This window comes from Urtica dioica, chromosome 5, assembly GCF_054948205.1.
Source record: "Urtica dioica subsp. dioica isolate 48M chromosome 5, U.dioica_male_clone48M_v1_H2, whole genome shotgun sequence".
Classification (NCBI taxonomy): Eukaryota; Viridiplantae; Streptophyta; class Magnoliopsida; order Rosales; family Urticaceae; genus Urtica; species Urtica dioica.
The window spans coordinates 4165448-4180707 of record NC_142760.1 but is presented as its reverse complement, the minus strand read 5'-3'; the positions used below and the strand labels follow the sequence as shown (position 1 = coordinate 4180707).

At 34.1% G+C, this 15260-nt stretch overlaps 2 protein-coding genes and 1 pseudogene across 2 annotated transcripts; all 3 read right to left on the bottom strand.

Annotated features, from left to right (window-relative positions):
* Positions 1-210: 210 nt before the first annotated feature.
* LOC149394912 (uncharacterized) lies at positions 211-3135 on the bottom strand (annotated as a pseudogene).
* A 3941-nt stretch (positions 3136-7076) lies between these two features.
* On the bottom strand, positions 7077-11355 carry LOC149394911 (replication protein A 32 kDa subunit A-like). The gene is made up of 10 exons (XM_089615275.1): positions 11199-11355; positions 10931-11041; positions 10734-10831; positions 10571-10612; positions 9900-9977; positions 8505-8583; positions 8357-8407; positions 8169-8248; positions 7473-7541; positions 7077-7377 (listed from the first exon to the last, which is right to left on the bottom strand). Exons 1-10 carry the CDS (start codon positions 11298-11300, stop codon positions 7293-7295), a joined length of 795 nt encoding a protein of 264 aa, XP_089471401.1. The 5' UTR covers positions 11301-11355; the 3' UTR covers positions 7077-7292.
* A 1446-nt stretch (positions 11356-12801) lies between these two features.
* On the bottom strand, positions 12802-13612 carry LOC149394910 (uncharacterized). The gene has a single exon (XM_089616047.1). It carries the CDS (start codon positions 13471-13473, stop codon positions 12835-12837), a length of 639 nt encoding a protein of 212 aa, XP_089472173.1. The 5' UTR covers positions 13474-13612; the 3' UTR covers positions 12802-12834.
* Positions 13613-15260: the final 1648 nt, after the last annotated feature.

Sequence of the window (15260 nt, the reverse complement as noted above, 5' to 3'; positions counted from 1 at the left end):
GTAACAAAAGCTGATTTAGCGTTTGGTAAAATAAATATATTATGGTCAAAAGACTAAAATAGACATGGTCTTATAAATTAAATAATAATTATTTATATGCTTATTTATATGCATATATATGAATTATAATTACAAACTAGAAAAATATGGACGAAACAAATTTATTTTATTTTTAATATAAAGTTTTTTAATTATTGACAAAAATATAAACTACAAATTTATCGTTTCTACTAAACTTGCAGCAATCTCATTTCTTAACTTGTCCATACTACTCGAAGAAGTCTGACAATCTTCATCTTGATCTTCAGTTGTGTCGTTTTCATCCCCCTCGCCATCGCCCTCTGTCTCGTCGAATATTTCAAAATCCATCTCTTGTCTTGCATGCATTCAAATATAGTTATGCAGTGCCATAGTTGCGATAACTATTTTTACTTGATTTTTGAATGGATAACTCGGCATGACATTCAGGATTCTCCATCTTTTTTTCAACACTCCAAAGCTCCGCTCGATGACGCTTCTCAGAGAAGAATGTGCACGATTGAAGATTTCTTTGCTTGTAGTAGGTTGAGTTCTTCTTGCACGAAAATGCTCCAGATGGTATGTTTGACCTTTATACGGACCAAGATATCTAGGCAAATTAGGATAACCAGCGTCAACCAGATAATACTTTCCTGTGACATATCAAGTTGAATATAACGATTTAGTTTAAACTGTATACAAGACAAAGCTATATAAAAAAAAGTCATACCTTCTGAAGGTTTTGGAAAGTTAATCTCAGTATCACGAAGAGCGGCAGAGAATACCTTTGAATCATGAGCGCTACATTCCCAACCAGCATACACAAAAGTGAATTTCATATTGAAATCACATACAGCCATAACATTTTGAGTAGGAATCTTCTTTCTACCGATAAACGGTATTTGATCTGCTTGAGGTAAAGAAGCTGGAACATGAACACCATCTATAGCACCAATGCAATCCTTAAAAAAAACAAATATCTCAATTAATTTATACAGAGTATCGATGAAAATAAATAACAAAAATATGAGTATAATACCTTAAAATGTGGCATATATCTTGGATCGTTTGCTATTTCTTTGGGAGTACTCTTAAATTCTGGATCAGCAGGTTTTATGACATCGGCTCCCATGAGACATAATATATCCAACGTCTCCGAAAAATATCGACTTATCGTCTCACCAGAATGTTGAAACATCTCTTGCACTAACCGGTTTCCTAGACCATGTCCTAGAATCATTAGAGTCATTCCTAAAATCTCCAATGCAGTCATATGTCTTGAACCTTTGAAACCGTAACTTGTTTCCAAGTTATTGCACAAACTTGTGAAAACCTCTTTTTCCATTCTGAACAGTCGTTGGCACCGAATTATGTTTCCCCTCAATATCTCTTGAAGAAAAATATGCCCCGTTTTTTTTTAATCCATACAAGGAACTTTATTTATGTATGTATCATTATAAATTTGCATCAAATGAGCAATTTTCCGTATAAGAACACTGTGTTCGTTATGTTCCTTTTTGGCAACAATGTCGAACTCATCGTCTGATGTGATATCCATTTGTTCCTGAAAACGAATATGTGATAACATAAGACTAAATAACATTCGATGTAAACATTATTTATACTACAAAAAAAAAAGTAACCAAGGAATATAAACGAGACTAACATTCTCGTATTGTTTGATTATTATAGTAAAATAAAATAAACAAAAAATGCAAAACAATGAATGTAGTTCTCATATAAGAACACTTATTTAATACAATTGATTAAAAATTCAAACGCGCGAAATATTTGGAGCTCCTCCTAGATTAGAGCCATAAAGTAGATCATACTCGTAAGTGAGCCAACAACTTTGAATATGTGGATCTTTCATCGTTGCAAACATCTCTCTCTTCTCGCGACTCTGAAATAGTTTGGTCGCAAAAAGCCACGTTGGATCTCCGATTACAATACCAGGCAGTGACAAAACAACTTCCATTACTTCAGCGATACTAGTACCAGGCATCTCTTTGCGTACTACGTATACGGTGTCGCTACGCTCTTCTGTTGCCTTCACAAGACGCTCGATTTGAGAAGATAATTTAGCCGCTCCACTAACTTTGCTCTGTTCACCAGCCTTTTTAAACTTTGGAAAATTATTGATGTCTAGGGGATTTTTGTTGTTGTTATTCAAACTCTTTTGAGGATTCGGCTGACATACAAGATCCTCCGATTCATCACTTCTTTCTTCTAAGATGTCAGCACTAGGAAATGCCTCACTACCACCGTAATGACGAGGGTTAGTTGTAGAAGAAAATGCATACGCTCCAGTTGCAACTATATCCTTGAACTATTTCTATTATATAACATATGAAATAGTAAATAGTAAAACTTAAAAAATGTATTATTTCTTTCAATCGGTTAATTCTTTTAATTCTTTTAAAAAATGTATTATTTTAATTCTTTCAATAGTAAAAATGTAAAATATGCACACTAGAAATTTATTTTAATTCTCCGTGGTGAGACTAACTTCGGTTAAACATATGAAATTTATTTACATCAGCTTTCAAAATAATTCATTATGAGTATATTGATATACAGATAGAGTATATAGATAATAATATTATTATTTTGACTACTATATAACAATACAATAATTTGGGATATAAGTATACATATGAGTTCATTTGTAACCGAAGTTAATTTTTTAACATGCACCGCTTTTATTTAACTCATTCAATGGTTTATCTTTAACCGAAGTTACTTTTTTTTCTCTTTCCCCACATCCAAACCGAGCGACATTGTTTTTAGAGAGAGAGAGAGCGAGCGAGCGAGCCTACATCGCCGGGGAAACGAGGGTTTAGCTGATTAATTTCTTCAAATCCGTTGTGCTCGAGATTGTTCTTCAAATCATTGAGCTGATTTTTAAGTGGGGGGTATTAGATTTTTGGGTTTCCTGGTTTAGGGGTTTCTAGGTTTTTGATTTTAGGGGTTTAGGGGTTTCTAGGTTTTTTGGGTTTCCCAGCGTCTCCTCCAAGAGTATGTCGTCTTCCAGTGGACCAGCGCCAGAGCTCGGTTGATCTTCTTCTCCAGGATGAACCGCTCCTTCAGAGACGCCGCTGACCTGGGCCCCTTCATCAGCTCTCTGATCACTCTGTACTCAAGCCGTAGCGCCAAATGCGTCTCCTCGAACTGTAAGCCTCATCAAACGTCTCTACTTCTTTTCTTCAAATCCGTTTCTTCTTCAAAATGAATTTAGGGTTTATGTTTGGGGGTTTTGGTTCTGTCATTCCTCAATCCGATTGACTATAGGGTTTTAAGCTTTTTTGTTTTGTTTCGAGCTTGTTAGATATATGATTTCATTATTGAATAGAATTGCGTTTGTGTTGTAGTACTGGAGTAAATCTAGATATACTTGGTCTTTGGATATGGTCGGATTTCGATTTTTTCCCTTGACACAATCGTAGTTATATGTTCTGATAAAAGTTGTTAATGATAAATTGAAGATGGGTTTGAATTGGAAAACATAAAAAGGACTTGAATTGTGATGGAAATGTAGACATTTTATCAAGTTTGTTATCTGTTTTGTGGTTACTTTTTACAAGCTGATTACATTGGAAAATAATTTACCTTGTTTGTGGAATCACTCAGTAAAAGTTCCTCTGCATCAACTTCAAACTCTGAATCTCCGAAATATGGTTAGTCCTAAAAATTGAGAGCCACAAAAGTTCAGTTATTACACGTGAGCTAAAAAAAATTTGACAGTAAAAAAGTTGCATAGTATGATTAGAGCTTACCACTTGCTTACTTGATTCTTTTTCTGTTCAGTTTCTTCCCCAAAAGACATATGTAGATGATGAAAACAAGAGCGCCTTGCTTCAATTTGCGTTGTTCCTCACAGGTTTGTCTAATGACATGTAACTCTGTGTATTATTATCTGAAGGTTGGATTGCCACATATTAAAAGTGTAAACTGTTAGACGTTGTCAAATCTGTATCATATTTTTAGGAACAAATTAGCTTAGTCAATCTGTATACATTTATTGTTGTTGTATATCAGAATACGCCGGATCTGTTCAAATCTATTCGCTAGTTTATAGTAATTAGTTTCTATTCTGTTACATTTGTAGTCAGCCTATTTAAGGGCAATTTATTAATAAGAAAATAACGACTTTCCATTCTGATATATATGAGAGTTTCTATAGATTTGTATAGCTCAGTTTGTAATAGTTTGTTAGAGAGTTTAGGAGATAATTTAGGGATTTCACAAAATAACTAAGGATATTAAAGTAATTGTCATGCTATTTTAAAAACGCTGATTTAAAAAGCTAGGAATGTTAGCTTTTCCGAATCCAGTGCAAATTCTAAAATCGGTTTTGCAGTTTTTCGCAACAATTTTATCAAACGCTGGAGAAGCGGTTTAGCTTTTAATAAAAACAAAAACCGGGCTAAATAATCTGTACCAAACACGCCCAATATATATCCGTTTTATACCTCACTTACCGTTTTGTTTTTTCTTTCTTTCTTTCTTAGTAAAAAAAAATGGTAAAAAGTTCTCTACGCTTTAATTGAAGAAAATCCATGCTTTGATTAAGTTTGAGTTTGTAGCCTCAACGAACGAAGTCATCTTTAATTACATTCTATTTTCCTAAAAAAAAAAAAAAAAAAAAAAAATTATGCCAATAGACGAATAGCCCACATTTTTTTTAAGAAGTAGTCCGCGTTTCATTTTATTATGAAAATAGTCCACTAAACCGAAATTAATTAAATTAACTATTCAATTAATTTAATTATTTGAACAATTAATAACTAATTTAAGTCTAGTGGACTATTTTTATAAAATTTAAACTAGATCTATTTTAAAGAATTAACTAGTTATAAAAATACTTGGAAAAAAAAAACAAAAAACAAAAACCAACTAACTTTTTCTACAGCTATATCCAAATCAGGGTTTTAAATCCCGGGGGAACCGGTCCGGTTCCCCCTTTTTTGAACTCCCGGCACCGGAACCACCAAAACCGGAAGTTTCCGGTGGTTCCGGGGGAACCGGACCGGGAACCAGTGAGGAACCCGGTTCCCACTTCCCGGTCCGGTCCAGTTAAATAAAAAAAACCGGGTCGGATTGAGCTCATCCAAAAACAGCCGCGACCCACACCAAAACTTCCCACTTCCCGACCGGATCCCGCCGACCTGCCTAGTTCCCGACGCAACGAAGACCATTTCTGCCCAGATCCCGCCGGTCTCCTCATTTCCCTGTCGGCGTCCACGGGGCGGCTCGCGGCACTCGTTCTCTCTCGGCCAAGGCGCGCGGTGATGGCTCGGTGCTGGAGCTGTTGGCCGAGCACGGGTGAGGAAAAAGGAAGAGTGAAGGAGGTGAGGTGAGGTTGATGATGGTCGGCCGGTGATGTGGAGTTGTTGTTGTTTAATTTTTTTTTTTTTTTTCTGTTCTTCTTTGATGCAGGTCGCGTTAGTGAGGAGAAGAACCGAGAAGAAGGAAAAAGAAAAAAGAAGAAGAAAAGACTATATTAGTCACATCAATGTAATAGTTCAGATTAAAAATCGTAGCTTGATAATGTTGACACGAATTCAACTCTTTTCAATAAAAAAATTAAAAAAAAATCACCTGTCAATGTAAAAGAAAATCAAGGCACAACTCTTCATGTGATCTGAAGGGCTGGGCCACAGGCCCACAGTTTAGGTTTGATATTTTTTTGGGTTTTTATTTTTATTTTTTATAAATGGGGTTAAATAGTTAAAGTTAAAGAACATTTATATATATATGAATAGAAGGATATCTCTAATAGAAATAAAAAATGTTATTACAAATAAATAAGGTAGATTCCAATTATATGAATTATCAAAATTTATAATTTATATATTTATTTTACATTCATATTTAACTATTATATGCATTGCATATTATATTAATTTCTTATCTTGACTAATATTCAATGCATAATTAGTTTTAATTTAACTTCAATGAGTGTATTAATTTCAATCGAAGTTATTTATATATTTATTTCGATTGAGGAAAGTATATTAATTGATTATTTATTTGGACTAATAATACGTTTCCTTGACCGCTGCAACGCGCGGGTATATAGTTTGTTTGCTCATAAAGACCTTCAATTCTCCACCGCTTGTAAATTGACCCCGAGCTCCACATTTTATTTCAACTGAGCCCAGAAAAACATTACAACCACGTCCTTGTCACAAAATTTTGTGACTAAAACCGTAACCGATCGAACTTTTAATTAAATGATTTGAACCGAGAATTTTCTCATTCGTTCTCGATTGATTCAAATTTATTTAAGGTTTCTCGGAATTCATTCTCGTCCTTGAGAATTTATTTTCTCAAATTAAATTCCGGAATATCTCATCGGAAAATAATTTCTTATTCGAGACGAACTCGATAAATCCTTCTTTTTTATTTCGAGATTTCTCATTTTTCAAATTAATTCGATAAACTCATTATTCCAAACCCAAAATGATGAAAATAATTCTTAGAAAATTAATTTACATAATTTTCTCGTCCTTTTGACGTACTTAATTTACAACATTAAGCTTAAAATTTCGAGTCGCTACACACATGAACGCTGTACGACTACCACTTGGATATGTACTTTCGTGCATGTGCTCATTATATGACTTGATATGATTACTGTATGACCGATGCATATGGTCGCTATGAGTAGTCATTTCATTTATATCCATTTTATGTTGAATTTGTTAAACTATAATATTTGATGGATTGCGTTGAACTTTATCATTTTTGTTTGTACTATTGAACTTACTTTTTGTTGTGTTTGTAATTTTATATTGTGTTGAAACATTCTACACTATTTTTAATTTTATGAATTTTATCCTACGTACTTTGTATGTTTTTTTGTATATTTCTTTTATGAATTCCCCTCGATAAATACGGTATTTGACGGTATTCCTCTACGGTAACGGTAAGTTCAACAGTACCGGTTTCCTTTTCTTTTTTTCTTGCTTTCCCCGGTATTCCTTTACGGTACCGGGGGTTACCAGTAAATTCGAAAGCTCGGAACGGTAACGGTACCGATATTTCGATCCTTGATCCAAATTATTTTTTAGAAACACAACACCACCAAACTAGCAAATTAGTAACACGATCAAGCGGTAAACAAATCCATCGCTATTCCAAACACAAATTTAAGTGTACAGACTTTATACCTTAAAAAACAAACTGCTTAATACTCCCGCTATTTCTTTACTATACAAAAACGGGATTAAACCGTAGAATGATTTCAAAAAGGAGAAAGCCCAAACGGGTCAACCATTGACAGTCGACTTGTAGTGATAGTCATCAATTGTCGAGTAAACGACTCCCTCCTTCACAAGTTCTTCCATCACCAACCTGCAAAGCCAAATGTCAAGAAATGTGATCGGTCTTGCGTCTATGAGAGAGAGAGAGAGAGAGAGAGAGAGAGAGAGAGAGAGAGAGAGAGAGACATGAGCTTATCCTTTGGAATTTTGGCTTGTTGGGAGATAAAATCAAAAGGAACACCCTCTTCCCGGCCACTGAAAACAAAAAATAGAAGCAATATTAGAAAGGCTTATTACACAGCAAGCATAGAATGACCTTTCCATATTTGCAATATAAATTTTCAAACACAGCAATGAAGAGCGTAACATAAAAAGTAAAAAAATAATAATCCTAAAAATAAAAAGCAGAGCACAAGTCTTTGATTAATTCCGAAATTGTATTTGTCGTCGACATCGAAAAGCAACCATATATATGTCAGTACTTCCATTTTTCAGACTAAAGATAATATCCGATACAACAGTTTCTTTCTCCTGCAGTGCAAGGCCCCAGAGATTTTTTTTTTTCAGTTTGTCAAATTGAATGACAAATGGAACAAATGCTTTGTAAATAATTTTGGTTTGGTAGCTTAAAGCATTGTATCAATAATAGAATTAGTACTTATTTTAACAAACAAATTAGCTAAACATAGGATGTTCAAAAACAGTTCAAAATCGCACATCTATCTTAGAAATGCAAGCTCGAGTCGAAAAAACATGGGAGTATCGAGTAATAAAGATTAGGGCAATGGAAAAAAGTTTACGATAAGAAACACTCGCAAACAAGTTATATTGCAATCGAACTTATGAAATATAACAGAAAGGTTTAAGATAAGAAAAACTCACAAATAAGAAGGATGCTTCAACGCTTCTAATACTTTGTGTTCAATGCTCTTTGCTCCATCGGCGCTATATCCGGTAAATGACTACAGAAAATGCAAAGCAACGGTAAAGAAAACAACCGGAAAAAAAATTAAAATCAAAATTAAAAAGAAATATAGGGACTAGATTTTATTGTTTAGTGCCAGCCATACCTGATTCATAGAACCTGTCACATGTGGCTGATGATTGACATTTACTTGTTTCTGTAAACAAAAATCGTATATCATCAGATTATGTCAGCCAGTTGCCAAAGATAAGCAAAAATGCGATTCCATGACAAATTGAAAACAAGGGACCAACCACAGCTCTATTGTTGTAGAAATGGACATAAATGCACTCAATAAAGTGGCTTGGAACCTCGTTGTAGTCCTCGATAGGTCTGAAAAGGCATATGAAAGTACAGCGTTTAAGGTCAAATCTAATAGAAACCCGAGGGAGAAAGAAGAAGAAGAAAAGCCGTGATAAGACATTAGCAAATACAAAAGCTGAGAAGCAACAGAAAAACACCATTGAGGCATGACACTACCACCAAAGGGTATAAAATATATAACGGAATGGACACATCATTGAATCCATCGTGCTAATCATGCTTTCTAACCCACAAACCATCGAGAAAATCATAACCTTTCTAAGATACAAGTGCACACACCGCTAAATTTTTACTTAATTTCACCTCCCACTTAAAAGCGCCCGGCACGATATACTCAAAATTTACAATAATTTATCCGGCACAATATAACCCAAAGAATCGCAGGAATTATGACTTTTAAATAGCCGTTAGACACTTTAGGAGTCCGAAACAGAAGAAGAGCAGTCTCAAAGCATTCCATTTAGCCTCTAACGCCTGTCACGAAACCTTATATACTAGACTAAGAGGGAGAGATGAGAAGAGTTTCGGGTACTGCAATTGCAAGGAAGCCAATATTTTCATCATGCCATGGCATTAGAAATCAAGTGAAGACTGCCACGTTCTTACAGATAAAAGACTTCCATAACATGGAAAATCTGACAGCAACATTCTATCCAGTAGCACACTCCGAAAGCACATCCTTTTTTTAGTCTCCAATCAGAATTTCAGCTTCTAATAATTCCCTTTAAATTACTACAAGAGGCAGCTTAAGTGGTGGGTTCGTGCAAAAATTAGAGCCTGTGGGTTCGAGCTACACGTAGGGCAAATATTCCCCTACAAAACAAGAATTCCCCTTTCCATCAAATTTCGCTGGAAACGAAAGATTCACGACAATAGACCAGGTTGTAAGACATCAATACATAGTCCGTTTTAGGGATTGGCAGCTTACCCACTCAGTGACTTTGGCGCTGGACGTTCCCAAAACGGGTAGTCTATTGCATAATTTCTCTTCGAGGAGAATAGATCTCCATGGGTTTATGTTGCCATTTTTTCTCCTTAATGCATGCATGCCTACTTCCAATAAGTTTTATTTTTATTTTTGGTTTGGATAAGTGATATTGACGATTAATTATTTCCAAGGAACTAATTACTCATATCCTCCAACTTACAAAGATAGCTCCTTAGATGTCATTTTTCTGAAGGAATGTGTATACACGAATAAATTCTGCACACCAACATGCTCACATCCATGCAAGGAACCCCAAAAAGCCCCATAAAAATACTTGACAATATTTTATTTTTTAATTTTAAATAAAAAAGACCAATAGAAAAGCTGGAATGCATACCTAATGGCGAACACATTCAGGGTCCTTTTACCCTGAAAGCTTTTTAAGCGTCCATGTACACAAACATAGGTTCCATCACTGCAATTAAAAGAGATAAGAGCAACTGAATCATAATTAAAATTCGACCAGGATAAAACCGAGTAGCACTCAATGAGTAAGTATATTAGAGGTTAAATCATTTGTTGCTATGGTCCGAGGAACTTTTCAATTGACATTGGATGTTTTGACTCAGATACTCTGTTTCTAACTATCAATTCTATGACATCACTAAGTCATTTTTGTCTGAACTTTTTATTTATCCATTTCAAACTAAAGTTTAGAAGGAATAGTCAAGCATAACAATGAAGCTACATTTAGCCAATTCAGCATTGCCATAACTATTGTATAAAAACATATGGAAGCATATGGATATCGGTCTTTGATAAGCTCTGTATAAAAACTATTGTTGCTAGTAGAAGAAAATATTACAAATCAGTAAATTAAATCATAAAAAATGTGATTAATTCTATAATGTCATTTCGGTCACTTCAACAATTAGAAATAAAAGCAATAAATAGATACCCAATCTACCTTATGATAATGGAAAAAAAAAATGAAAAAAAAGTACAACAAATAAACAGGCCTTAAAAGCACGACAAGAACACAAAACAACCGAGTCTGAGATTACATACACAATGCCGTCCATTTCGCTTGTGTCTGCAGCTTCCTGAAACCTACATTAACGTCAATAAATATATTAAGATTAAAAGCAATAAATATATATAATCATATACTTATATTTCAAAACCTCCAATGTAAAATGAATCACGAAATCTTGAAGCAAATAAAACTCACCATTTGTTACAGTCAATCCGTCCAGTCCCATCATCCAGCACAAAAGCGACATCAGTGACCCTTCCAACTCGCTCACATATAACTCCCAACAGCTTGACCTAACAACGATTCAACAAACTCTTAAGTCTCAAAACTGTTAGAAAAAAGCAAATGAAATTCACAATTCCTCCACGAATCAGAGTTGAAAGAGACAATACATTGTTCACATCAACACCGTCAATGAGAAACTCCGATTTCTCATTTCCAGGCGTGAGAGCGTTGCTGATCTGCTTCACAGTGACCGGAAGCAAAGCCTGAACATCGCGATTCTGCAATAGAACAACCCAAACGCTTTCTCACAAGCATAAAAGAAAAAAAATAATCCGAGTTCCAAGGTGATTTTGCTTCGTTAGAGTTATAACGAATGTTCGTACTCGAAATTTCGTCGGAGCCAAACAGAGGGTTAGAGAGGAAAAAGGGATTTACCTTGGACGACGAGAATGAACTGTCCGGAGCTAGAGTTGTCTGCGAGGGCATGAATCCGCCGCCTGAGAAGGCGGCGGCGCCGTCGAATTGGCTACCGTACATAGTTGCGAGAGAGAAGAACTCTGAACCCTTTCAATGGCTGATTGGGAAGAAAAGTGGCGGTTAAATTAACATATAGACATTGGCATAAATAGTCCATAAAGTTCGTAAGTTTACGATTTCATCCTTACATTTTTTATTTTAACGATTTTACACCTTATCTTTTTTTCATGCTAGCTATTTACTCCATGTCTTACTCCCCGTGAGTTAACGTTAGAAATTTAGGTCTATACAATTATTAAAAGTTGGATTTAACAAAAATACCCTCTTCATATTTTGCTACTATTATTGATATATTTTTTTTAGCCCACTTCAGCAAAATGAATGAAATTTTTAACCCGATTTGTGATATGTTATGTAGTAGTAGTACGAATCTGCCAAACTTTTAGTAGCTAGGTTCTTGGTATATGAGTTATGTGTGGGTGTGTAATCCTTGATTATATAGTGTGTTTTATTTTATACAGTGAAACTCGTATAACAAAAACCCTAAAATGATATAATCCTGAGTTCATAGGAAATGTAACGAATTTTAAGCTCTCTAAACTTTGCAAAATCACTATGCAACCATGATAATTTGAGAACTCTTATCTAGAGTGAATATGATCATACAAAAGTTTTGACGAAGTAATTTCCATTAAAATCATCAAGGGCAACAATTTTCTTCTTTACACAATTTTTTTTATACATACAAATATATGCATGGTTTTTGGTTTCGTTTGTTTGATTGTGACAAAAACGTCTAAAATAAAAGTTGTTCATACATACAGTTATGTTGGTATTCACTCGATAATGAAGTTGGAATCAATATTCATCATGCACATATTCCTCGAACTAGCACATATAATTGGTTGCAGGCTTTCAAATTATTGCCTTGATTTTAACACAAACAATATCAACACAAACAATGGTAAAACATCCCTTGGCGTCGCTCGAAGAGTTGAACTAAGCAAAAATAGACCATGTAGTAGAATGAAAGAAAATGAGAGAATGACACTTTTCTATTTTTTTTTTTAAATTGCACGCAGTATATTATTAGAATATATGTAAAACACCAATAAAATTTTATTACAAGAGACAACACAGAACTACATATTTTCAAAATTGTGCGTTTCTCATGTGTGTTAATAACTAATAAGCTTTATTTTTATTTTTAGTCTAATTCTATGCTCTTACTCTTTAGCTAATTCGTAAAATTTCTGGTAAAAATATGCATTCCGGTTATTCAATTTGTTATTCGTGTTACGAGTTCATGTTTAAAATTAATATTTTAGCCAAAAATTATTAGTTCTTTTATTTATTTTTATAATCTTACTTGGGTTAAAAGTATCAAACTATGGTTTTTCATTATATGACACATATTACGGCAATTTATGCAGTGATGGACGAAATAATTGTGCTATCCGGATAATCATAGCAGTATTTATTAAGGAGACTGGTCTCAAAAGAAAAATAATAATAATAATGAGACGAAGCACAATTCACATCCTCGCTAGACCTAATATGAAATATCAATTAAAAAAAAAAAAAAAAAATGAAATCAAAACATCCATTTAACGCAACCCTTTGAAAACTTTTGCATCTTGGACGGCTTGTCTAACCGGAGACTATTGAAATCATTAGTTGACGACGCCGGAGACGACCAAGGCGATGACGGAGCCGTAGAGAATCCCAAGTCGTTATTTTTATTTTTATTATTATAATTAGAAGACGGTATAGAAGGCAAACCAGCCGCAATCTCCCCCGAGTAAAACCCACGCGCCACCGCCACGACGGAGGACGGCGAGAACCTCGACGACGAATGCCTACGCACGCTCACACTCCTCTGCCCTCTCTCGATCACCTTCTTCAAGAACTGCCTCACGCCCACGCGCTTCGAGGCCGCCGCCGACGGCGGCGCGTGCGACTCACGCGCCGTCGTCTCCTCCGGGAAAAGCGAAACTCTCGGCGGCAGCACGATCCTCTCGTTCTCGGGCTTGTCTTTGGGCTCTCCGGGACGAGACTCCCATTTGAAGGGCACTTCGGCGGGGACTCTGAAGCTCTCGAGAGGCGAAGAAGAAGAGTGGTCTCCGCCGGAGGAGTTTCGAGAGAGAATCTTTTTCACAAACACTTGGTCGGCTTGCATAAAAGAGTACGATTGCTTCGCTGAGTTTTTCTTCTGCCGACTATTCTTCTCCATTTTTTTGATTCTATGGTATTTTTGGTTAAGATTAGAGTGGTGTGTGATATTAAGTAAGGATATTTGGGGAGTGATTAAGGCCAATATTGACTCCAGTCAAATTTGTTTAGAAATCTCCGGATTTATAGCATTTCCCTTATTCAAACGCCCCGTGTGTGATTCTATGATATTATCTGCATTTATTTTCCTTATATACATTTCGTATTAAATAACTAAGTTTCTTTAAAAAAAAAAAAAAATTGCGATTATGTGATTTTTTTATTTATAGCGAGATATGCAACTAAATTTGTGTTTCTTTATTAATACATATGTGGCTTAACTAAATTAAATAATACTCATTAGATTTTATTGATTGAGAATATATGTAGATTTGATTCTTAACATCATTCATAATTTTATTTATTTATGTAAATTTAATCGAAACAAGCAAAACATCGATTTTATTTGATATAGTGCATTGGATAGAATATATATGTAAATATATTCGATTTCATCCGAGTTATAAAATTATGTGTCGGACTAAGCTAACTCAAATTAACTCGATCATTTTTTATTTGATTTGTGTTTACCTTTTAATCGGATTAGTTTGAGTTTTTAAAATAAAAAATTAATTATATCGGTTCAGTTTGATAACACATAAAATATTAATTAACTAATTACACCCATAAGTTAATGGGATGAGATCAATATATATATATATATATATATATATATATATATATATATATATATATATATATATATATATATATATATATATATAGTTTACTATGCTTTCTTCTTCTTCTTTTTTCTTTGAAAATTGTTTGCTTTGTTTTCATGGAGATTTGGGATGAATTATTTAATATATATAATTTATACACTCCCAGTAATTTTTTTTTCTTTTTCATATCAACCCACTTAAGCGTTCGACTAGCAACTTTATTTATTTATTTATTCACTGGATTATTGCGGTTCTGTATTGCAGGTTAGGTACGTAAAGGAATTGGATCAATTGTTTGCTTTATGTTGGCATGGATTTCGTATTACATATCGTTTTTTATGCAGCTATATGGTGCACTCAATAATGAGTTACTTCAGTTTATATATACATGACGGAGCTAGAAACAAAAATTAGGGGAGCTAATATGAAAAAAAAAAATCAGAGAAGATTAATTTATAAATTTTTTGGGTAAAAATTATAAAGACCTGACCAAAAAAAAATTGGTTAATAAAGAACGAGAATGAAGAACAATATATTTCATAACTGTATAAAACCTAACCTACATCATAAAATTAAGTTAGTATGCTATTTAAATAGCGTAATATACTTATAATTTATGGAAGAGGCAACATTGTAGCAAAAAGAGAGTTCAAAGTCAATTTTGTGAAGAAAAAAAAAATGCGTGACTCGATCTAGAGTTAGGAGGGATTCATGTAATTTCTTCAATAATTTATTTTGAATCTGTTGCTTAATCTTCTTTATTCAATTATGACAATCAGATAATGTTTTTGGTTGAAATAAAAAAGAATTCAGAAGGTAATACACGACAACACAAATAAAGTTCTATATATCAACCATTTCTTAAGTCAGGAGAAAACCACATACTTACACCCAGCCGGACAAGAATAGTAATATATATTTCGTTATGGCCATGGGTGTCTCGGTGCGATCCCAGACGGGCATATTACTATAGCTTATTAGGGATATGGTCCATTGAAGATAGTTACTGAATTTAATATAAAGTTGACTTTATTAGCATTATTGATAAGTGTATTGTTTTCTAGTTAGAATCAATAACAACTAC